Source organism: Brassica napus, unplaced genomic scaffold (assembly GCF_020379485.1).
Source record: "Brassica napus cultivar Da-Ae unplaced genomic scaffold, Da-Ae ScsIHWf_239;HRSCAF=406, whole genome shotgun sequence".
Lineage (NCBI taxonomy): Eukaryota > Viridiplantae > Streptophyta > Magnoliopsida > Brassicales > Brassicaceae > Brassica > Brassica napus.
The window spans coordinates 20,481-45,080 of record NW_026015747.1 but is presented as its reverse complement, the minus strand read 5'-3'; the positions used below and the strand labels follow the sequence as shown (position 1 = coordinate 45,080).

General features: G+C 47.5%; 1 protein-coding gene across 1 annotated transcript; it reads right to left on the bottom strand.

The window, feature by feature from the left end:
- Positions 1-4,922: 4,922 nt before the first annotated feature.
- LOC125600831 lies at positions 4,923-8,766 on the bottom strand. Its single transcript, XM_048773413.1, has 2 exons — positions 7,332-8,766; positions 4,923-7,135 (listed from the first exon to the last, which is right to left on the bottom strand). Exons 1-2 carry the CDS (start codon positions 8,764-8,766, stop codon positions 4,923-4,925), a joined length of 3,648 nt encoding a protein of 1,215 aa, XP_048629370.1.
- Between the last annotated feature and the right edge of the window lie 15,834 nt (positions 8,767-24,600).

Sequence of the window (24,600 nt, the reverse complement as noted above, 5' to 3'; positions counted from 1 at the left end):
AACCGACCCGGAATGTGAGATCCGACCATAGATCAGTCCGGCCAATGCCTAGGACTTTATCCCTGGACCGGCCATGGCCTTGGTCCAGTGTTCCCTGTCTGAATCAATCCAATAACATCACAACACACTGTAGAACAGGCGATCCAGAAGAAGTAAAGAGAATGGATGCATCTGCCAAGAGAACCGGCCGCGAGGCCGCACGGATCATCCGCAGGCCCGGGGCCGTTCCTTGCAGTCTACACCACTAACCTTAGGCGTTCTCTCCCCTGGAGGCAAGTCCTTCTCCTTCTCCTTCTCCTTGTCTTTTTGTCTGGTATCCATCTTAACGGCCTGGCCTTCCCACACTCAGAACACGCCGGCAAGCCAACACCACCACACACGGTTCTCTTCTCTAACCGCCGGTCTCTCTCTTTCTTTCTTTCTTTTATGAGTTTGGCAGAGCTTTGCCTAAGGAATTTCGTGGCATTTTCTGTGCCAGGGACTCTCTATTTATAGAGAAAGCCAACCCCATCTGCCCTGGAGAAATCGACCAAGCAGTTAAAGAGAAAGGGCACAAAACTGCCCCTTTGCACCTTTTCGGGAGTAACCGCCCAACTGCTCTTCCTTTCCTTTGGGCTGTTCGAAAATCAGGCCCATAATCTTTTCCAGAGTCCCTTTCCCAAGGCCAAGACCCCACGGACCCTGGGTGATTCAGGCCAAGACCCCTCCAGCCCATAACCGCCCATGACCCGGCCAAGCCGGCCCGGACCATAACACTTCACCGAGCTGAGTTGAGCTGGCCACTAGCTGGCCTCAGCTGAGTGAGCTAACCTATCAGATCCAGTGAGCTACCAAGGACCGTATGATCTGGTTTCACACTGTCCCCAGCTGGTTGAGCTTGTACCCGACCTTATCCAGCTGCTAGATTACTCGGCAAGTCTCCTAAGCTTTCTTCCATCCATCCTGGTTAAGGCTCAGCTTCCTGATATCCTTAACCTTCTTATTTGAGCCATGATACGCTTGTCATTAGGCCAAATGACCTGTCTGGTGCGTCTCCTCGCACCATGGCTCGTCCCAACGATCCTACCTAGGATCGGCGATGCTACATCTGTAACACCCCCGAACCCTTCTAGGCATAGGTCAAACCACCGGCCAACAATCAAACAAAAACATGACCGACGGCCCGACCGTCTACCAAGGCTCAGGAGCGCTACAAGATGGGTTAACGGACAATCCAGCCAAAGTTACAAAAAGTGCAATTTGTAACTAGGCCAGGCCGCCCACTAACACGTCCCGTCAGACCAAAGCCTAAGGCTTCTCAACCCGTACTCCAATCTGACGTTGTGTTAGCTCGGACAAGCTAATATCAGAACAACAAGGCAGTTTCACAAAACATTCGCTTTATTTATCTTATATAATATCTGGTTTACAATACACAAAATATTATACAAGTGGTGGCATGCCAAGAAATTGAAAGTACATACTTATAGTCTAAAAGCGTCTTAAGCAAAAAGATGCAAATCTACACCAGCCAGCCTAGCCTCCCGCGCTTTCTACGAGCTCACTACTGGTCACCAGAAAACAACAACGAGTGAGGAGTGAGTAATCTAGCATTACTCAGCGAGTTACAATCCCCCACTAACAAATACAACCCCTCGCTATCCCACCCCAAACAATCTAAAGCGAGAGGTTCACCTAACAACACAATTTAATAACAATAAGCAATATTCGACATACGCAGCGGTAAACCATAGCAAGATAACTAGCATTACGCTAATTACTAGCTTATCACCAAACCCAAACTCGATTTAAACCAGGGTTTAACAACCCAAAACACGATATAATATATATAACAAACTCGGGCCCTGGTGACGTTAGGTTCCTCCTTCACTATCGGCAATATCCTATCTCCCTACCACAAAGGCCGGAAGAAGGAACTTTCAACCGACTGCGGCCCACAGTCCTTCGGGTCACCGCGCGACAGCCCACAGTCCTTCGGGTCACTGTCCCATTACACCGTCGTGTAATACTCAGCCATAGTACATGACACCGTTCGTCTGAGTCTTCCCGATCCAGCGAATAAGGGGTTTCCTTGAACCCGCCGGGTACGAGGTCTGAAGGAACACTAACTCACCCCAATATGCCTAGCATTGTGGGTTACACAAACGCTATCGGCCAATATACGATTAATACTAAACCCGGTAAAAATAACACAAGGTTTCAAGTAATAATCACAAGACAATCAACCACATTCCAGAATCTAGCATAAAGACTAATTCCAGAATACCTAACTATCCACAACTTAGCGATATCATCTAAGCATTCTGCATTCGCTAACTAACCAATCAACCTAACCATTAGCATGCTACTACGGTTCTCAATTATTAACTACTCAAACCGTTACTCAGTTAGACCTGGCCTCCTGCCATGATCCAACTTCCAAGTAACGGGACCCTGCATAAAAACAGCTCAGCAATCAATTGATTATAACTCACAGTTTTTGGTTGACTGTGGCCTTGACCCCGAATCCTTCTTCTGCTTTCCGAACCCTTTCTTGACCTTCACAAGTAGACCCACTTCTGAACTGATCTTGAGTCGAGCAGAACCTCTCTTAGATGTAGACTTGAATCGAGTAGAATAACTGTTCTCGAAAACTGCCAAAAAGACTCGAAAACGATCGAAACTCGAACTTTCTTTCTCTAGCTTTCTCTCTCACGTTTTTCTCTGAGTTTCAGGTGTGCTGGATGGTTTGAAATGAGCTGGGGTCGTGGGGTTTATATAGGATGCAGCAACCAATCAGAAACAAGCCGTGTGGCAGCCCGTGTGTCGCCTCGCATGGCTCCGGACGCATGCGTCGCGGCACCTCGTGCTCCACATGTCTGATGGCATGACCAGGACATCATGCAGAGTGACACCATGCCCTCCAGATGTCTGATCCACGGACTGACCTCATCCAGATTGACACTCAGCGCACACATGTCGCTCAGCATGCTCCGATCGCAGGTTTCGCGGCACCTCGTGCTTCTGGGTGTCAATCAGCATGCTGTGCTCTCCTGGGCTTCAACACCTCCTGCTTCCCTTGCCACATACCATGCCAGGCAGGTTACATCACGTCCTTATCTCATAGATAAGGCCAGCTCGAGCTTCTCGGTCCATTCGACTGATTTCGACCCTTCCGATGAATTTTCGTCCCGCGATCAATCCCGAATATTTTTCTACGCCCGTTCTGATGAGATGAATATTTTTAATAAACTCCAAGTGAATCCTGACCTTGATGGAAAATATTTCTCGAGCCTCCGGCTTCCTCGAAAAATCGATAATACCAAAATTAGGGTTTTCGCCAAACTTCGGGTTTTCCCGTCGTGCTTCGATCCCGTCGTGCTTACTTCCCGTCCTGCTTAACTCCCGTCCTGCTTCCAACTTATAATATCTTCCAAATGATATTCTGGTGATAGCCATTAAGTTTTGCAGAAAACTTAGTGGCTAAGAAATGACGGGTTTCTGAAACGTCGAGCTTCTAAACCATCGTGCTTCCAAAAATGTTATGCTTCCAAAACATCCTTCTGATCAATCTAACACTTTTCTAACCATGGTCCAGCAGCTTATGGTTCACCCATGATCAATTCTTCGACCATCCATTGCCCGCAGTACGACCACTAAATAATAATATATATATTTTTTAAGGGTTTCTACATTCTCCCCCCGTTAACAGAATTCGTCCTCGAATTCTATGGCTCTGAGGGGCCTCCTTCTTTCATTACAACGTCCTCTCGGAATAACTCCGGGTGATCGGTTTTAAATCTCGCTTCATCCTGCCAAGTAACATGAATCCTGTTTTGTCTTCCCCAGAACACTTGTACTTGAGCAATCTCACGCTTTTTGAGCTTCCGAATACGCCGTTCTCCTAATCTGATTGGTCCTTCCGGATACGTAAGGTTTGTCTCCAACTCCTCGATTCTCTCGGGTTCAACAGCACTTGGATCCCGTATATGTTTCCGAAGCATGGAAACATGGAATACTGGATGTAGATGCATATCTGCTAGTAGATCCAATCGGTAAGCTACCTCACCAACTTTCCCGATGATCCTGTACGGACCAATGAACCTGACCGCAAGTTTCCCGCCCTTGCCAAATCTGTCCTTCCCTTTCTGTGCAGTAACCTTCAAATAGACCCAATCTCCTATCTCAAAAGTTACTTCTCTTCTTGACTGGTCTGCGTACTTCTTCTGACGGTCTTGAGCCTTCTTCATGTTGGCCTGAATCGTCTCCAGTTTAATCATGGTCTCCTTAACAATAGGTGACCCAAACATTCTTCTTTCACCCACTTCCGTCCAACACATAGGCGTCTTGCATGGCCTTCCGTATAATGCTTCATAAGGTGACATCCCTATGCTCGAATGATGACTGTTGTTATACGAGAACTCAACCAACGGTAAATGCTTCTCCCAAGTTCCTGCCCAATCGAGAATACACATCCGCAGCATGTCCTCGATGGTCCGAATGGTCCTTTCCGTTTGGCCATCTGTTTCTGGATGGTACGCCGTGCTTCTGTACAGTTTAGTTCCCAAGGCTTCTTGCAGTGCCTCCCAAAATGATGCCGTGAACCTTGGATCGCGATCTGAGACGATGTCAGAGGGTACACCATGTAACTTCAAGATTTGGACGATGTACAGCTCGGCCAAAACTTCAACTTTATCAGTGTCCCGCATAGGCAACAAGTGTGTGACCTTGGTTAACCTATCCACAATCACCCATATCGAGTTGTTCGATCTACCTGGAGCAATAGGTAATCCGGTGATGAAATCCATGGAAATAGAGTCCCATTTCCATTGAGGTATCGGAAGACTCTGCAACAATCCTCCTGGAACTTGATGTTCCACCTTGACTTGTTGACAAGTTGGACACTGAGCAACCCATTGTGCTACTGATCTCTTCATGCCCGGCTAATGATAGTATCTTCTCACGTCTCGGTACATCTTCGAACTTCCAGGATGGATACTGAGTAAAGAATGATGTGCAATCCTTAGTATCTCATCTTTCAGCCCTTGTCCTTTAGGAACCGTGATCCTACCATTAATTAGCAAGGTTCCGTCCTCCGCCAAGTAGTATCCCGCATTATTTGGCCCGGCTTGTCCTTTGAGTTCTTCAAAAATCTTCAGTAACTTCTCATCCTTAAGTTGTTCTTCTCGAATTCTCTGAATCAAGCTGGCCTGATTCACCGCTTGAAGTCCCAATGGCTCGCTTGTCTGCCCTTCCAAAACGACCAACTTCACTTGTTTCAACTCCTGGTTCAATAGCTCCACTTCTTTCTCTAAATCTGCGTCCAACTTTCTTCGACTTAAGGCGTCCGCAACAACATTCGCTTTACCAGGATGGTAGCGAATCCGTATGTCGTAGTCTGCCACAAACTCCATCCACCTACGCTGGCGCAGGTTGAGATCTGGCTGAGTGAAGAGGTATTTAAGACTTTGGTGGTCCGTGTATACCTCCACTTCTTCCCCGTACAAGTAAGATCTCCAAATTCGCAAAGCGAACACCACGGCCGCTAACTCCAAGTCATGTGTACTGTAGTTATCCTCATGCTTCCGTAGTTGTCGCGAAGCATATGCAATGACTCGCCCATCTTGCATAAGAACACAACCTAACCCAACGCGTGAAGCATCCGTGTAAACCGTGTAAGGTTTACCTTGCTCGGGCAAAGCTAACACAGGTGCGGTCGTGAGAGCTTCCTTCAACTTCTTGAATGCCCTCTCGGTTTCTTCCACCCATAAGAAAGGGACTCCTTTACCGGTAAGTTTAGTTAAAGGCTTTGCAATGGAGGAAAAGTCCTTAACAAACTTCCGATAATAGCCCGCAAGTCCGAGAAAAATCCTCACTTCTGTCACAGTGGTAGGTCGAGGCCATTCTCGTATGGCTTGGACCTTTTCTGGATCAGCAGCCACGCCCTCTCCTGATACTATGTGACCCAGAAATCCTATCTCTCTCTTCCAAAACGAGCACTTGCTGGACTTGGCAAATAGCTTATGGTCTCGTAACCTCTCCATAACCAGTCTCAGATGCTCTTTGTGCTCCTCCTCGCTTCTCGAGTACACCAAGATGTCGTCGATGAAGATGATCACGAACTTGTCGAGATAGTCGTGAAACACTTCATTCATCAAACGCATGAAAGCCGCAGGGGCGTTTGTGAGACCAAAGGGCATAACTACAAACTCGTACTGCCCATACCTCGTCCGAAACGCCGTCTTCATAATGTCTGACTTGGCAATAGGAATTTGATGATACCCTGATGCCAAATCAATCTTCGAAAACCAACTAGCTCCCTTTAGTTTGTCTAACAACTCATCTATCCTCGGAAGAGGATACTTATCTTTTATCGTGATGTTGTTGATACCACGATAATCGATACACAACCTCATGCTTCCATCCTTCTTCTTCACAAATAACACAGGAGCTCCCCAAGGTGAAGAGCTCGACCGGATGAATCCCTTTTCCAATAGATCTTCCAATTGTTTCTTTAGCTCGGCTAATTCCGCAGGTGCCATCCGATATGGTGCCTTAGCTATAGGTTTTGCTTCAGGCTCCAAAGTAATGGTAAAGGGATTACTCCGAGGTGGAGGTAATTCCTTTAGTGGTGCAAAGATATCCTCAAACTCTTGGACCACTTCTATGTCTTCGACCTTAACTTCATCATTAGTGGCTCCTCCACTAACCGATAAGGTCACCAAATATACATCCCCGTCTTGAAACAAATCTTGTACTCTCATCGCTGCTACTAAAGACACGGTCATACTAGGACTGATTCCATAGTATACCATCTCTGGTCGTTTACCTCTGCCGAACAACAACCTTCCCTTTCCACAGTCGATCTGAACTCCGTAGCTCGATAACCAATCCATTCCAAGGATTACCTCGTACCCTTTCAAAGGCACGACTAACAGATCTGCCACAAACTCTTTGCCTTGAATGACCAATGGAACATTCTTGATACACTGATTTGCTTGAAGGGTTCGGTCTGCGGGGGTCAAAACGGCCACGTCTATCCTGTCAACCACAAAACAATCCCAAAACCGGGCAGCTACTTCAGGGGTCACAAAACTATGTGTTGCCCCCGAGTCGAACAATACATGTGTGGGTTTACCAGCAACATGTATGGTTCCTGCCACAGTAATCCAATCAACAATATCTTAATCACAAAAATACTAATCAAAATTCTCACAACCATCAATCATCATCCAAAATTTCTAAACGCGCAACCTAGCGATCAAGCAATCTATAACTAACCAGCATACTAGCTAGATTCCAGCAACTAAATTTCCATTCAATAAAAAGAAGAGGTTAAGCACCCACAATACCTGTGATGGGACCGCTTGACGGTCCTGCATTGTCTGGGTTTTCTACACCTAAGGCATAAAATCTACCTCCTAAGTTTTGCTTCTTTGGTGCTGGCTCAATAGCTGGACGGCTAGGAGGAGCTCGGATTGCGAGAGGGGTCGCAGGGATTGGCTTGTTTGGACATGACGATGCATAATGGCCCTTCATACCGCAAGAGAAACAAGTAACATCTTCCATCCTTATAGATGAATAACCCTGCTGGTTACTCCGTTGTCTGTTGGGACAAAACTTAGAAATATGTCCCGGTTGATCACATATGTAACACACCACAGTGTTACCACGATTGTTGGCTTGGCCTCCAAATCCTCGCCCTTTTCCTTTGTAAGATCTTGGACCCTTGTTGAAATTTGGCCTTTCTCCTTGGCTAAACTTGGTGTGTCCACCAGAATGTGGTAAGGTCTTCCTTTCAGCCTCCAATACAGTTTCAACATTAACAGCTTTTTCCACTAGCTCAGATAAGCTGCTAAAGTTGCTTCCAGCTAAACGACTTCCAAGCTCCGGCTTCAATCCGTACATAAAGTTACGGATCATAGTTGCTTCATCTTCACGCCCATCAAAGACATGTCGCCTCAACCTTGTGAACTCAGATTCGTAACTCCTCACTGGCCTATCTCCTTGAACAAGGTTCATGAACTGGCGCTCCAATCGATGCTTTGCTTCTGGAGGAAAGTATTTCCTCTCAAACTCTCCCTTGAACGACTCCCATGATGTGATGTTGTGTCCACGCTGTCTGTCTATGCTGTCCCACCATCCTGTGGCGTCGCCTTCCAAGTAGTACACAGCGATCTTCTTCTTATACTCCTCCGGGCACTCCATGGCTTCAAAATTCTTCTCCATCATAGTAATCCACTTGTCGGCCTCAATAGGATCGGATCCTCCTTTGAACTTGTAGGATCCAATGTTCTTCATGGTAGATAATAGCTTGGAAACTTCAGGGGGTTGAGTACGCCTGCCTTGGTTACCAAGTGCCTCGGTCATCACGTCATGTAAAAGCTTCAAGGTGTTTTCGGTTCCATGATCTTGTGGTCTTTCGGTGGCACGGTTCTGATCTGGCCTTGGGTTTGATTGAGCGGATTGATCATGTTGATGTCTCTGGTCCCAATTACGACTTGGGCCAATACTCGCCATACTGTCTTCTCTCACTCTAGTCATGTTACCGTAAACAGGAAAAGATCTTGTTCTCTGCAGAGGGCTCCTATCGTGTCCAAACATCTCACTAATGCCATTTCCATTATCCTGATCTGATATGTGACCCAATCCTCCGCCTGTCCAATCCATACCCTCTTCCCATATCCGACCTCGTCCATCAATACCTGTCCCGCGATTAGCCATCTGCACACAATAAAAAGGGTAAGTCATATTCCTACCACGGGAAGCGGCTGGTTTCCTAATCATCTTTTTGCGACTCCTTTGACTCGATAAAACCGTTAAAAAAACACTTGTGTCACGCATGGACGAAACCATGCTCTGATACCACCTCTGTAACACCCCCGAACCCTTCTAGGCATAGGTCAAACCACCGGCCAACAATCAAACAAGAACATGACCGACGGCCCGACCGTCTACCAAGGCTCAGGAGCGCTACAAGACGGGTTAACGGACAATCCAGCCAAAGTTACAAAAAGTGCAATTTGTAACTAGGCCAGGCCGCCCACTAACACGTCCCGTCAGACCAAAGCCTAAGGCTTCTCAACCCGTACTCCAATCTGACGTTGTGTTAGCTCGGACAAGCTAATATCAGAACAACAAGGCAGTTTCACAAAACATTCGCTTTATTTATCTTATATAATATCTGGTTTACAATACACAAAATATTATACAAGTGGTGGCATGCCAAGAAAGCGAAAGTACATACTTATAGTCTGAAAGCGTCTTAAGCAAAAAGATGCAAATCTACACCAGCCAGCCTAGCCTCCCGCGCTTTCTACGAGCTCACTACTGGTCACCTGAAAACAACAACGAGTGAGGAGTGAGTAATCTAGCATTACTCAGCGAGTTACAATCCCCCACTAACAAATACAACCCCTCGCTATCCCACCCCAAACAATCTAAAGCGAGAGGTTCACCTAACAACACAATTTAATAACAATAAGCAATATTCGACATACGCAGCGGTAAACCATAGCAAGATAACTAGCATTACGCTAATTACTAGCTTATCACCAAACTCAAACTCGATTTAAACCAGGGTTTAACAACCCAAAACACGATATAATATATATAACAAACTCGGGCCCTGGTGACGTTAGGTTCCTCCTTCACTATCGGCAATATCCTATCTCCCTACCACAAAGGCCGGAAGAAGGAACTTTCAACCGACCGCGGCCCACAGTCCTTCGGGTCACCGCGCGACAGCCCACAGTCCTTCGGGTCACTGTCCCATTACACCGTCGTGTAATACTCAGCCATAGTACATGACACCGTTCGTCTGAGTCTTCCCGATCCAGCGAATAAGGGGTTTCCTTGAACCCGCGGGTACGAGGTCTGAAGGAACACTAACTCACCCCAATATGCCTAGCATTGTGGGTTACACAAACGCTATCGGCCAATATACGATTAATACTAAACGCGGTAAAAATAACACAAGGTTTCAAGTAATAATCACAAGACAATCAACCACATTCCAGAATCTAGCATAAAAACTAATTCCAGAATACCTAACTATCCACAACTTAGCGATATCATCTAAGCATTCTGCATTCGCTAACTAACCAATCAACCTAACCATTAGCATGCTACTACGGTTCTCAAGCAATAACTAAGCATGCTATCAACTTAATCAACATAACCTCAATTATTAACTACTCAAACCGTTACTCAGTTAGACCTGGCCTCCTGCCATGATCCAACTTCCAAGTAACGGGACCCTGCATAAAAACAACTCAGCAATCAATTGATTATAACTCACAGCTTTTGGTTGACCGTGGCCTTGACCCCGAATCCGTCTTCTGCGTTCCGAACCCTTTCTTGACCTTCACAAGTAGACCCACTTCTGAACTGATCTTGAGTCGAGCAGAACCTCTCATAGATGTAGACTCGAATCGAGTAGAATAACTGTTCTCGAAAACTGCCGAAAAGACTCGAAAAGGATCGAAACTCGAACTTTCTTTCTCTAGCTTTCTCTCTCACGTTTTTCTCTGAGTTTCAGGTGTGCTGGATGGTTTGAAATGAGCTGGGGTCGTGGGGTTTATATAGGATGCAGCAACCAATCAGAAACAAGCCGTGTGGCAGCCCGTGTGTCGCCTCGCATGGCTCCGGACGCATGCGTCGCGGCACCTCGTGCTCCACATGTCTGATGGCATGACCAGGACATCATGCAGAGTGACACCATGCCCTCCAGATGTCTGATCCACGGCCTGAACTCATCCAGATTGACACTCAGCGCACACATGTCGCTCAGCATGCTCCGATCGCAGGTTTCGCGGCACCTCGTGCTTCTGGGTGTCAATCAGCATGCTGTGCTCTCCTGGGCTTCAACACCTCCTGCTTCCCTTGCCACATACCATGCCAGGCAGGTTACATCACGTCCTTATCTCATAGATAAGGCCAGCTCGAGCTTCTCGGTCCATTCGACTGATTTCGACCCTTCCGATGAATTTTCGTCCCGCGATCAATCCCGAATATTTTTCTACGCCCGTTCTGATGAGATGAATATTTTTAATAAACTCCAAGTGAATCCTGACCTTGATGGAAAATATTTCTCGAGCCTCCGGCTTCCTCGAAAAATCAATAATACCAAAATTAGGGTTTTCGCCAAACTTCGGGTTTTCCCGTCGTGCTTACTTCCCGTCGTGCTTAACTCCCGTCCTGCTTCCAAATTATAATATCTTCCAAATGATATTCTGGTGATAACCATTAAGTTTTGCAGAAAACTTAGTGGCTAAGAAATGACGGGTTTCTGAAACGTCGAGCTTCTAAACCGTCGTGCTTCCAAAAATGTTATGCTTCCAAAACATCCTTCTGATCAATCTAACACTTTTCTAACCATGGTCCAGCAGCTTATGGTTCACCCATGATCAATTCTTCGACCATCCATTGCCCGCGGTACGACCTCTAAATAATAATATTTTTTTTTAAGGGTTTCTACGACATCCCTAGTCATTAATAGCCTAGATCCTTTCAACAGATACGCAGTGGATTATTTTGTAGTTAACCATTGGTCTAAAACCAATCTAACACTTGGCTGGTCGAGTCACCTTAGCCTTGGTCAGTTTACTCAACTACCAATTAGCTTAAAGGTCAATCCTAAACCCAAACCAAGCCATACAATTCTGAGGTTCCATTCCCCTAAACCATTCTATCTATATCTACATAAGTAAATGCTAGATCATACCTTTGCCACATCTACGGGCTTATTAGCTCATTGGTCCTCCATTGACTCGAATTTCTCTTGCTTGACAGCTGGACCACGATCACTCAAGGATCTTACTTAAGGTCCTTATCTTGATTCCTGCATCAAACAACTCCCCTAGGTACTTAGTCATTCAACCAACCATCCCCACAGACATAAGTAATCTTTGAGAAGTCTTTGAAAGGATTAGGGTTTGCATCTGGCCTTTCTCGGCTCATGCACACTCAAACATCCCCTTGCCATATAGGCAATAGTACCCAATCCATATTCTGGACTGACAAATCTCATTAGATCCTAAGTCAATCAACCAACCATCCTCACATGACTTGGAACTGATGAGTCATCATCTGGCCTGACCGGCTTTGGGACTTAACCCAAACAACATATATGATTTGCTCATACCAAACGATGCATTCCTTAATCAGATTAGTTCCGACACCTTGAACCATCATTCAGAGGTCAGGTCGTCCATACTCAACCATGATCAGATCTTACACGGCCTTCCTTGAACAATCACACTTAGGCTCAGTATCTATGGTCTACGACTCATAGTACTAGCCATACACTTCGTCATGACTCTTAGCCAATCTCGAAGCTATCAACACCAAGGTTTATATCTAGAAGCATCACATCAATACTCTTACTCCAGCAACGTGACTATCCATACTAGTGCTCGGCCATCGAACGATCGTCATGAAACATGATCCGACCACCAGACTTGATAAGCCATCGTCTACTTAGCAGGTACTGATATAACCGGCCTTCCATTGCCATCATGTGGGTCTACGCCCTACATAATGCATATGGCGCCTATCCTACTCACCAACCCAAGGTTTATTGTAAGATATCCCACTTAGCCTTTGCGGCTAAAGCCGTCCAACCATAGCCGGATCATCCATAGTGTCGTCTAACCGTCTGGTTAAGATCTAGGTGCGATCGACCAGTTATAAGTCGGGCCCAAAGGCTCACGGACCTTCTTACCTGATCCGACCCAAAGCCTGGATCCATACCAGAGAGTAAGGCCCAAGACCAAACCGGATTGCCTTGCAACCAATCAGACCTTGCGACACAACACTTCGGTTAAACTAACCGTCCGTCCGTTCGACTATGCAGCCGCGGACTGTCCCCTTGGTTCGGCCTAAGCCTTGAACCAATGGCACCGTTTGGAACTCACACCCTTTGGGAACTAGTACCCTTTGGACACTCGTGCCTCTTGGCAACTCATGACCCTTGGCATCTCGCACCCATTCAGATGCTCCAACCGTTCGACTTAACCGTCCATATGGACTGTCTGGTCCGTGCGTGTGTCCGGCCTATGGCCAAAGGACCATGCCTTAACATACACAATTCATGAACCATTGTGACTGTTCACTGAAGGGTTGAAACCGTTCAGAACAGAACCGCCCCTATCCAATCGGATCACCTGAGGCCGGTTTAGACCATGCGCGCGCCTAACCCAACGGTTATGGACCGCGACTTCATTACTCAACCAGAACCACGGTTATAACAAAACCCAACACATCAACAAGGCCAAGCCAATGTACAGAAGGAGTAGAAGAAGAATTGGATGAAAAGAATAAGAAGAATAGGACACAATCCAAACGCCCATGGCTAGACCCGGTTCAGACTGTCCGATTGTCTTAGCCGATGAGTCGGTGGTTACCCGACTGACCCTATCAGACTGAACCACGGCTTTCGAGTCCTTCTCCAGACCCTTCTCTACGCCTTGGGTATTCATAACACACGGCCTCCTCTCTCCTAAACCGTTCTCCTTGCCGGAGATACAAAACCACCACGACCGGCCCTTTTTCGGCCGATCTCTTGGCCAGAACTCTCTCTCTCTCTCTCTCTCTCTCTACGTTTTTCCATGAGTATTTTACTCTGGAATTGGATAATGAAATCGACCAGAGAGCCCCCATATTTATATAAAACGAGGGGGTAAGTCTTGCCCCACGAACAGGTAGACTTGCTAGCGAATGGGCACCATCGGCCAAGGGTTGTCCCCTTTCGGCCACTTCCATCCCTTCGCCCTTTCTGATTGGGTTTGGGGTCGGTCATAAGCCCAACCCACGCCCCAAGCCTCCTGGACTTAGCCCACGGCCTTGCCCAAAGACCCAACAGCCCATGGCCTCATGGCCGGACCTCACAGCCGGCCACTGACCCGGACCCGGACCATCGGCCTAAAGCCCGAACAGTCCGTCTAGCTGAGGTGAGCTGACTCTCAGCTGCCTCAGCTGGGTGAGCTAGTAGTCCAGATAGTGGAGCTGACTTAGTAGGGACTGAGCTGGAGTGAACCAAACCTAGCTTCATTGAGCTGGCCGAGCTACTCGTCTACTTCGTCCAGTTACCGTCTTACTCGTCCTAGCTGTCTCTTAGCTTGTATAAGGTTAAGTCTAAGTTTCCTTATGTCCTTAACCATCTTTCTCGACCATGGAACGCTTGCCTTGATGTCCTAAGACTGGCTTGTACGTTTCCTCGAACCATGGCCGTCCCGACAATCCTTTCCAGGATTGGGGGCGTGACAAGTCTCCCCCACTTGTAATGGATTCGTCCTCGAATCCGGTGATGATTATACCTTGTCCCAAGACAAAATATTCCAAACAAAATTATTCTAGTCTTGATCAGAGAATAGAACAAGCTTGATTAAAACCACCGAATCACCACTTCGTTGATCAATTTTCCTTTGACCATCGTTGTACAAGTCTCCCCCACTTGATAAGGATTTAACCACAAAAATCCTATCAAGTGGTCCTTTCTGGTTTCGCTGATGGCACCCTTACTTGTCTACTTTGACCACAGTCGAGGGTCCATCAAGCACCCATTCAAGTGATACTTGAAAATCCATCCAAAGACATTCCTTGTGTCACTGGCCGAAATCTCCAGGTTGCGGTCCTAGTATCCAACAAGTCTATGTCTTTCCTTTGAATAGCATCTTCTTCAGATTTTATTCTTTCTCTGATCATAGTCCAAGACTAGATCATAATCAGTCCCTAGGAACATGCTGCATACTCGAGCCTTAGTAGATTTGGCCAATCCCCACACCACTCGATGTACCAGTCAAGTCCTCACGAACTTGTTCTAATCTTTAGGCTGCTCGTCCTACAACGAGTCCTAACAGATTATTATGGTTCTTTTGTCCTTCATGGACAATAAGGCTCATAACCTCAGCCACAACGTACTGGATCATCCCCTTAACCGGCCACAACCTTTTCAGGCTTGGCCACATTGCGATCTTTGTCCCTCCAGACTAAAAACGCCTCAGACTTGACTTCTATCCTTCACTGGACTTTGTCATAATTCGATCCTGGTCCTTCCTTGGACTCGATCGTACTCTGGTTCTGGTCCACTCAGGGACTCGACCGTTTCACCCCGACCATAGGTCCATCTCCGAATAGGTCGTGGGCTGATCCTCGTCCTTTTTTTTTTGGACTTGATCATTCTCAACCTTAGGTCAAACTCCGACTTGGTTGTACTGCGACCATGGTCCTCTCTCGGACGTGGTCAACTTCGGCTCTGCCATCTCAGTCGGAGCCGAAAGAAACAGACTCTAGGACAGTGGTGCTGTCCCTGGTTCCAGTTCAATCATAAATGGATCCGACCTACCAGAGGGGAGACTCTGTAGCGAACGGAACACATCTGGGAACTCAGACACCAGTGGGTCCTCAAACAGATCTTTTAGATCACCAGAATTTGCCGCGCTCCATAGTGGTAATTGTGGTAAAAAAAAATACTTCACAATCCCGTCTAAGCATCTGATCCACACGGAATGCTGACACCACTACTTTCCTTAAAGCCGGACTCAGACAATGGATCTCGATACCAACGAGATCCCAGACAGATCAACAGAATTGCCGTGCTCCGTAGTGGTAGTTGTGGTCAAAAATACTTCACAACCTGTCTAAGCATCCAATTCACTTGGACTACTGACACCCCTACTTTCCTTAGAGCCGGACTCAGACTCAGACTTTGGTACTGGATCGGGTGAGCTCCAGTCTCCAATTGCACACGAACTTTGTGGCAATCGAGAGTGGCCCGATACTTTCCCAACCAGATTCATGCCTAGGATCATCTCGTGATTCTGTAGGCGCGTGGATATTTTTCTCGATCAGATCTACAGGCAGATTTCTCTCCTGGATCCACACCGGGATATTTTTCATGAGCCCTAGTGAATGCATAATTTGCCCACCGGCTGCCCTCACTAGTCTCGAATAATCCCCAGAACTCAGACAGAACAGACTCTTTCCGACCAGTCCCGGACTCACAAAACTATGTGTAGCCTCTGTGTCGAAAAGTACGTGTGTTTCCACACCACAAATCCACTTGTGGAAACTATCTCAGTGCATGACCACACCACAAAGAACGTCCCATAACATCCCTCATGGGATTGCCAATAACTTCAATACTTCCAGTTCCAGTGGATACCTAGATGAGTAAGATCTCGGTTTGACCACACACTTGGAAAACGTCCCGTACCATTCTCCAAGGCGTCTTACTTTTGCGAATGCTCACACCATTCACAAGAGCAATTTTAATATACCTCAATCCCCATTATACTACAGTAGTTAAGATCATGTTCTTACATTGATTGGAACGAACATCATGAGTTTCCTCATTCTTTCCTTGGACAGATTCAGATTGGAATTGATTCATTCCATCCTACTAGATCTAAGGAAACCTACCTTGACTTATACCGAGTCCTAGCTGATCCATCTGATCACAAGTCCACTCGTGTACTGGTCATGTAGTGTCTCCTTTGAGTCAGATATAACATTGCATATGCTTTATTTATTATGAACGGCCATCAAGGGATAACACTTAACTTCAGTAGAATGCTGCACCTTTATTTCAACCTAAGCCACTCTCTGGTTCATGTTACTTCCCTTGTTTAGGTCATCCATAAACAAGTCTTGCATTGCTTCCATCCCTTCCAACCCGTCTATTACTTATAAATACTAGATCGACCAACCTTTCTGTTTTTAGGTTCTTGGCCTTGGAAAATGTATCTTGGCTAAGCTGGTTCATCTTAGAATTCCCACATTTACAAGCATGATACCCTAGCTTACCTCAACTGTTTCTTGGCTCACCCCAACTAAGGTTTCATAGTCATCATAGTTTTGGAAATAACTTCGGTATGGAACACAACATCTTAGAGCGTTGTCCTAAACAGGATCAAGCATGCTCTGATACCAACTTGTAAGACCCGATCCCGGCAGCCTAGGCCGCGGTCGATGCCTCACGTCGCTCGGTCCACTTCCTGGCCGAACCTCTTAATTTTTGCCCTTTATTTATAATATCGCCTAAAGGCGAGGGCTAACTTTGATCTTAGCTAAAGACTTCCCTAGTCATTAATAGCCTAGATCCTTTCAACAGATACGCAGTGGATTATTCTGTAGTTAACCATTGGTCTAAAACCAATCTAACACTTGTCTGGTCGAATCACCTTAGCCTTGGTCAGTTTACTCAACTACCAATTAGCTTAAAGGTCAATCCTAAACCCAAACCAAGCCATACAATTCTGAGGTTCCATTCCCCTAAAACATTCTATCTAGATCTACATAAGTAAATGCTAGATCATACCTTTGCCACATCTACGGAGCTTATTAGCTCATTGGCCCTCCATTGACTCGAATTGCTCTTGCTTGACAGCTGGACCACGATCACTCAATGATCTTACTTAAGGTCCTTATCTTGATTCCTGCATCAAACAACTCCCCTAGGTACTTAGTCATTCAACCAACCATCCCCACAGACATAAGTAATCTTTGAGAAGTCTTTGAAAGGATAAGGGTTTGCATCTGGCCTTTCTCGGCTCATGCACACTCAAACATCCCCTTGCCATATAGGCAATAGTACCCAATCCATATTCTGGACTGACAAATCTCATTAGATCCTAAGTCAATCAACCAACCATCCTCACATGACTTGGAACTGATGAGTCATCATCTGGCCTGACCGGCTTTGGGACTTAACCCAAACAACATATATGATTTGTTCATACCAAACGATGCATTCCTTAATCAGATTAGTTCCGACACCTTGAACCATCATTCAGAGGTCAGGTCGTCCATACTCAACCATGATCAGATCTTACACGGCCTTCCTTGAACAATCACACTTAGGCTCAGTATCTATGGTCTACGACACATAGTACTAGCCATACACTTCGTCATGACTCTTAGCCAATCTCGAAGCTATCAACACCAAGGTTGATATCTAGAAGCATCACATCAATACTCTTACTCCAGCAACCTGACTATCCATACTAGTGCTCGGCCATCGAACCATCGTCATGAAACATGATCCGACAACCAGACTTGATAAGCCATCGTCTACTTAGCAGGTACTGATATAACCGGCCTTCCATTGCCATCATGTGGGTCTACGCCCTACATAATGCATATGGCGCCTATCCTACTCATCAACCCAAGGTTTATTGTAAGATATCCCACTTAGCCTTTTCGGCTAAAGCCATCCAACCATAGCCGGATCGTCCATTGTCCCGTCTAACCGTCTGGTTAAGATCTAGGTGCGATCGACCAGTTATAAGTCTGGACCAAAGGCTCACAGACCTTCTTACCTGATCCGACCCAAAGCCTGGATCAATACCAGAGAGTAAGGCCCAAGACCAAACCGGATTGCCTTGCAACCAATCAGACCTTGCGACACAACACTCCGGTTAAACTAACCGTCCGTCCGTTGACTATGCAGCCGCGGACTGTCCACCTGGTTCGGCCTAAGCCTTGAACCAACGGCACCGTTTGGAACTCACACCCTTTGGGAACTAGTACCCTTTGGACACTCGTGCCTCTTGGCAACTCATGACCCTTGGCATCTCGCACCCATTCAGATGCTCCAACCGTTCGACCTAACCGTCCGTATGGACTGTCTGGTCCGTGCGTGTGTCCGGCCTATGGCCAAAGGACCACGCCTTAACCTACACAAGTCATGAACCATTGTGACTGTTCAGGGAAGGGTTGCAACCGTTCAGAACAGAACAGAACAGAACCGCCCCTATCCAATCGGATCACCTGAGGCCAGTTTAAACCATGTGCGCGCCTAACTCGACGGTTATGGACCGCGACTTCATTACTCAACCAGAACCACGGTTATAACCAATCCCAACACATCAACAAGGCCACGCCAATGTACAGAAGGAGTAGAAGAAGAATTGGATGAAAAGAATAAGAAGAATAGGACACAATCCAAACGCCCATGGCTAGACCGGTTCAGACTGTCCGATTGTTTTAGCCGATGAGTCGGTGGTTACCCCACTGACCCTATCATACTGAACCACGGCTTTCGAGTCCTTCTCCAGACCCTTCTCTACGCCTTGGGTATTCATAACACACGGCCTCCTCTCTCCTAAACCGTTCTCCTTGCCGGAGATACAAAACAACCACGACCGGCCCTTTTCCGGCCGATCTCTTGGCCAGAATTCTCTCTCTCTCTCTCTCTCTCTCTACGTTTTTCCATGAGTATTTTACTCTTGAATTGGATAATGAAATCTACCAGAGAGCCCCCATATTTATAGAAAACGAGGGGGTAAGTCTTGCCCCACGAACAGGCACAACTTGCTAGCGAATGGGCACCATCGGCCAAGGGTTGTCCCCTTTCGGCCACTTGCATCCCTTCGCCCTTTCTGATTGGGTTTGGGGTCGGTCATAAGCCCAACCCACGCCCCAAGCCTCCTGGACTTAGCCCACGGCCTTGCCCAAAGACCCAACATCCCATGGCCTCATGGCCGGACCTCACAGCCTGTCACTGACCCGGACCCGGACCATCGGCCTAAATCCCGAACAGTCCGTCTAGCTGAGGTGAGCTGACTCTCAGCTGCCTCAGTTGGGTGAGATAGTAGTCCAGCTAGTGGAGCTGACTTAGTAGGGACTGAGCTGGAGTGAACTAAACCTAGCTTCATTGAGCTGGCCGAGCTACTCGTCCACTTCGTCAAGTTACCGTCTTACTCGTCCTAGCTGTCTCTTATCTTGTATAAGGTTAAGTCTAAGTTTCCTTATGTCCTTAACCTTCTTTCTCGACCATGGAACGCTTGCCTTGATGTCCTAAGACTGGCTTGTACGTTTCCTCGAACCATGGCCGTCCCGAAAATCCTTTCCAGGATTGGGGGCGTGACACGCCAGCACACACAGGACATCCGTGGCTGTTTGTGGCTGTCTGTCAGCACACACAGGACATCCGTGTGTGTCCGTGTGTGTCTGTCAGCACACACAGGATGTTCGTGGATGTCGGTAAGCATACACAGGATGTCCGTGGCTGTACGTGTGTGTCCGTCAGCACACACAGGACGTCTGTGGCTGTCCATCAGTTCACATATCAGCACGTTGGTCCTTGGACTCTGCACGCTGGCCCTTCCCGTTGACTGTTTGGGTGATTTTGGCCCACGTGGGCTATCTGTTCAGTACACACAGGACGTCCGTGGGTGTCCGCCAGCACACACAGGACGTCCGTGGCGGTCCGTGTGTGTCCGTCAGCACACACAGGACGTCCATGGCTGTCCATCAGTATACATATCAGCACGCTGGTCCTTGGACTCAGTACGCTGGCCCTTCCCGTGGACTGTTTGGATGATTTTGACCCACGTGGGCTGTCTGTTCAGTACACACAGGACGTCTGTGGGAGTCCGTCAGCACACACAGGACATCCGTGTGTGTCCGTCAGCACACACAGGACGTTCGTTGCTGTGCGTGTGTGTCCGTGTGTGTCTGTCAGCACACACATGACGTCTGTGGCTGTCCATCAGTACACATATCAGCACGTTGGTCCTTTGACTCCGCACGCTGACCCTTCCTGTGGACTGTTCAGGTAATTTGGCCCTCGTGGGCTGTCTGTTCAGTACACACAGGACGTCCGTGGGTGTCCGCCAGCACACACAGGACGTCTGTGGCTGTTTGTAGCTGTCCGTCAGCACACACAGGACGTCTGTGTGTGTCTGTCAGCACACACAGAACGTCCGTGGGTGTCCGTCAGCACACACAGGACGTCAGTGGGTGTTCGTCAGCACACACAGGACATCCGTGTCTGTCCGTGTCTGTCCGTCAGCACACACAGGACATTCGTGGCTGTACGTGTATGGACGTGTGTGTCCGTCAGCACACACATGACGTCCGTGGCTGTCCATCAGTACACATATAAGCACGTTGGTCCTTGGACTCCGCACGCTGACCCTTCTTGTTGACTGTTCGGGTGAATTTGGCCCTCGTGGGCTGTCTGTTCAGTACACACAGGACGTCCGTGGGTGTCCGCCAGCACACACAGGACGTCTGTGGCTGTCCGTGTGTGTCCATTTGTGTCCGTCAACACACACAGGACGTCCGTGGCTGTCCGTCAGTACACATATCAGCACGTTGGTCCTTGGACTCAGCATGCTGGCCCTTCCCGTGGACTGTTTGGGTGATTTTGTCCCAAATGGGCTGTCTGTTCAGTACACACAGTACGTCCATGGATATCCGCCAGCACACACAGGACGTCGTGGGCTGTTTGTGGCGAAAGGAAAAGGATATACATCTGGCCTTTCTCGGATCATGCACAATCCGAAATCCTTTTGCCTTATACGCAATAGTACCAAGTCCAAATTCTGGACTGACAAAGCTCAGTAGATCCTAATTCAATCAACCAACCATCCTCACATGACTTGGAACTCATGAGTCATCATCTGGTCTGATCGGCCTTGGGACTTAACCAAGACAACATATATGATTTGTTCATACCAACCGATGCATTCATTAATCAGGTTAGGACCGACACCTTGAACCATCATTCAGAGGTCAGGTCGTCCATACTCAACCATGATCAGATCTTACACGGCCTTCCTTGAACAATCACACTTAGGCTCAGTATCTATGGTCTACGACACATAGTACTAGCCACACACTTCGTCATGACTCTCAGTCAATCTCGAAGCTGTCAACACCAAGGTTTATATCTAGAAGCATCACATCAATACTCTTACTCCAGCAGCGTGATTATCCATACTGGTGTTCGGCCATCGAACCATCGTTATGAAACATGATCCAACCACTAGACTTGATAAGCCATCGTCCACTTAGCATGTACTGATATAACCGGCCTTCCATTGTCATCATGTGGGTCTACGCCCTACATAAGGCATATGGCGCCTATCCTACTCGCCAACCCGAGGTTGATTGTAAGATATCCTACTTAGCCTTTGCGGCTAGAACCATCCAACCATAGCCGGATCGTCCATAGTCCCGTCTAACCGTCTGGTTGAGATCTAGGTGCGATCGGCCACTAATAAGTCCAGCCCAAAGGCTCACGGACCTTCTTACCTGATACAACCAAAAGCCTGGATCCATACCACATAGTAAGGCCCAAACCCAAACCAGATTGCCTTGCAACCGATCAGACCTTGCTACGTAACACTCCGGTTAAACTAACTGTCCGTTCGTTCGACTATGCAGCTGCGGAATGTCCACTTGGTTCGGCCTAAGCCTTGAACCATTGGCACTGTTTGGAACTCACACCCTTTGGGAACTAGTACCCTTTGGACACACGTGCCTCTTGGCAACTCATGACCCTTGGCAACTCGCACCCATTCAGATGTTCCAACCGTTCGACCTAACCGTCTCCGTGCATGTGTCCGGCCTATGGCCAAAGGACCACGCCTTAACCTACAGAAGTCATGAACCATTGTCACTGTTCAGGGAAGGGTTTCAACCGTTCAGAACAGAACCGAACCTCCCCTATCCAATCGGATCACCTGAGGCCGGTATAGACCATGCACGCGCCTAACTCGACGGTTATGGACCGCGACCGCATTACTCAACCAGAACTACGGTTATAACAATTCCCAACATATCCACAAGGCCAAGACAATGTACAGAAGGAGTAGAAGAATAATTAGATGAAAATAATAAGAAGAATGGGACACAATCTAAACGTCCATGGCTAGACCGGTTCGGACTGCCCGATGGTCTTAGCCGATGAGTCGGTGGTTACCCCACTGACCCTATTGGATTGAACCACGGCTTTGTAATCCTTATCCAGACCTTTCTCTATACCCTGGGTATTCATAACCACACGGCCTCCTCTCTCCTAAACTGTTCTCCTTGCCGGAGGTACTAAACCACCACAACCGACCCTTTTCCGGCCGATCTCTCTCTCTCCCTTTCTATTTAGCCTATGCCTTTGGTTTCTCACGAAACTGATTGAATGCCTTGATCTCTGGTCGTGCATCCTTTATATAGGCAACCAAAGGTCATTTGCGAAGAGCCACATCCCTTCGAAGCATCCTTCTGGGACAGATCTTGTCCATCGATTACAATCAACGGTCCAGATCGTACCTGTTCGGATATAGAAGGCTCCAGACCTTCTAGGCACGTCCAACCCAAGCCCAGACTTGGTACTCAAGCCCACGGCCTGCCCACAAGAGCCCAACGACTCATGGACCACATGGCTGGACCTCATGGCCTGCCACTGACCCGGACCCGGACCATCGGCCCAAAACCCGAACAGTCCGTCAAGCTGAGATAAGCTGACTCCCAGCTGCCTCAGCTGATTGAGCTAGTAGCCCAGCTAGTGGAGCTGACCTATTAGTGGCCGAGCTGGAGTGAGCTTAACCTAGTTTCGTTGAGCTAGTCGAGCTACCCGTTCACTTCGTCCAGCTAGCATCCTGACGTCCTTAACCCTCTATCTTGGCCATGGAACGCCTTCTTTAAGGTCCTAAGACCGGCTGGTAAGTTTCCTCGAACCATGGCTTTCCCGACAATCCTATCCAGGATTGGGGGTGTGACGGACTCAGCACGCTGGCCCTTCCCGTGGACTGTTTGGGTGATTTTGGCCCACGTGGGCTGTATGTTCAGTATAGACAGGACGTCCGTTGGTGTCCGCCAGCACACACAGGACGTCCATGGCTATCCGCCAGCACATACAAGACGTCCGTTGCTATTCGTGTGTGTTCGTGTGTGTCCGTCAGCACACACAGGATGTCGGTGGCTGTCCATCAGTACACATATCAGCACGTTGGTCCTTGGACTCAGCACGCTGACCCTTCCCGTGGACTGTTTGGGTGATTTTGGCCCATGTGGGCTGTCTGTTCAGTACATACAGGACGTCTGTGGCTGTCCGTCAGCACACACAGGACGTCCGTGTGTGTCCGTCAGCAACCACAGGATGTCCGTGGCTATCCGTGTGTGTCCGTCAGCACACACAGGACGTCCGTGGCTGTCCATCAGTAGAGATATCAGCATGTTGGTCGTTGGACTCAGCACGCTGACCCTTCCCGTGGACTGTTCGGGTGATTTTGACCCATGTGGGCTGTTTGTTCAGTACACACAGGACGTCCGTGTGTGACACCCCTGATCGTAGATAACCGGAAATGACATGGTCGATGTTCACCTTAGACCAACAACCAAAGAACACAGACACTCCTATCGGATATTACTCTAGGCTTTTCAACCCGATAAAGCAATATTCGATAGTTAGTTCGTCCCGGACAAGGACTAATATCATATGAGAACTCGTGATTTATAAACATCTTTTATACATTATTTAGCTACTTTAAACATCTTACAAACTGTTATAGTTTACCCTACGGCCTATCGCCCAACAACGTTTTAAGTAAATATACATCAAAACGTACGTTGCAAGGACAACAAAATACTACCGCTGGTTGGCCGATCCTTCCGTCCAAAAGATTTAAGTGTCTCCCGCCTAAGGGTTACATGCACACACAAATGAGTCATGAGCAACTAGTTTACTCAGTGAATCTAGAATCACAACACAATCAATAATAAATCAAGCAATTATCAAATGCATATACATGATCATGCAAGTACTAGTACTATACTTTAATATCGATCATCATTGTGAATTCTTATTTTTAAACATCACTTCCACAACCCCCG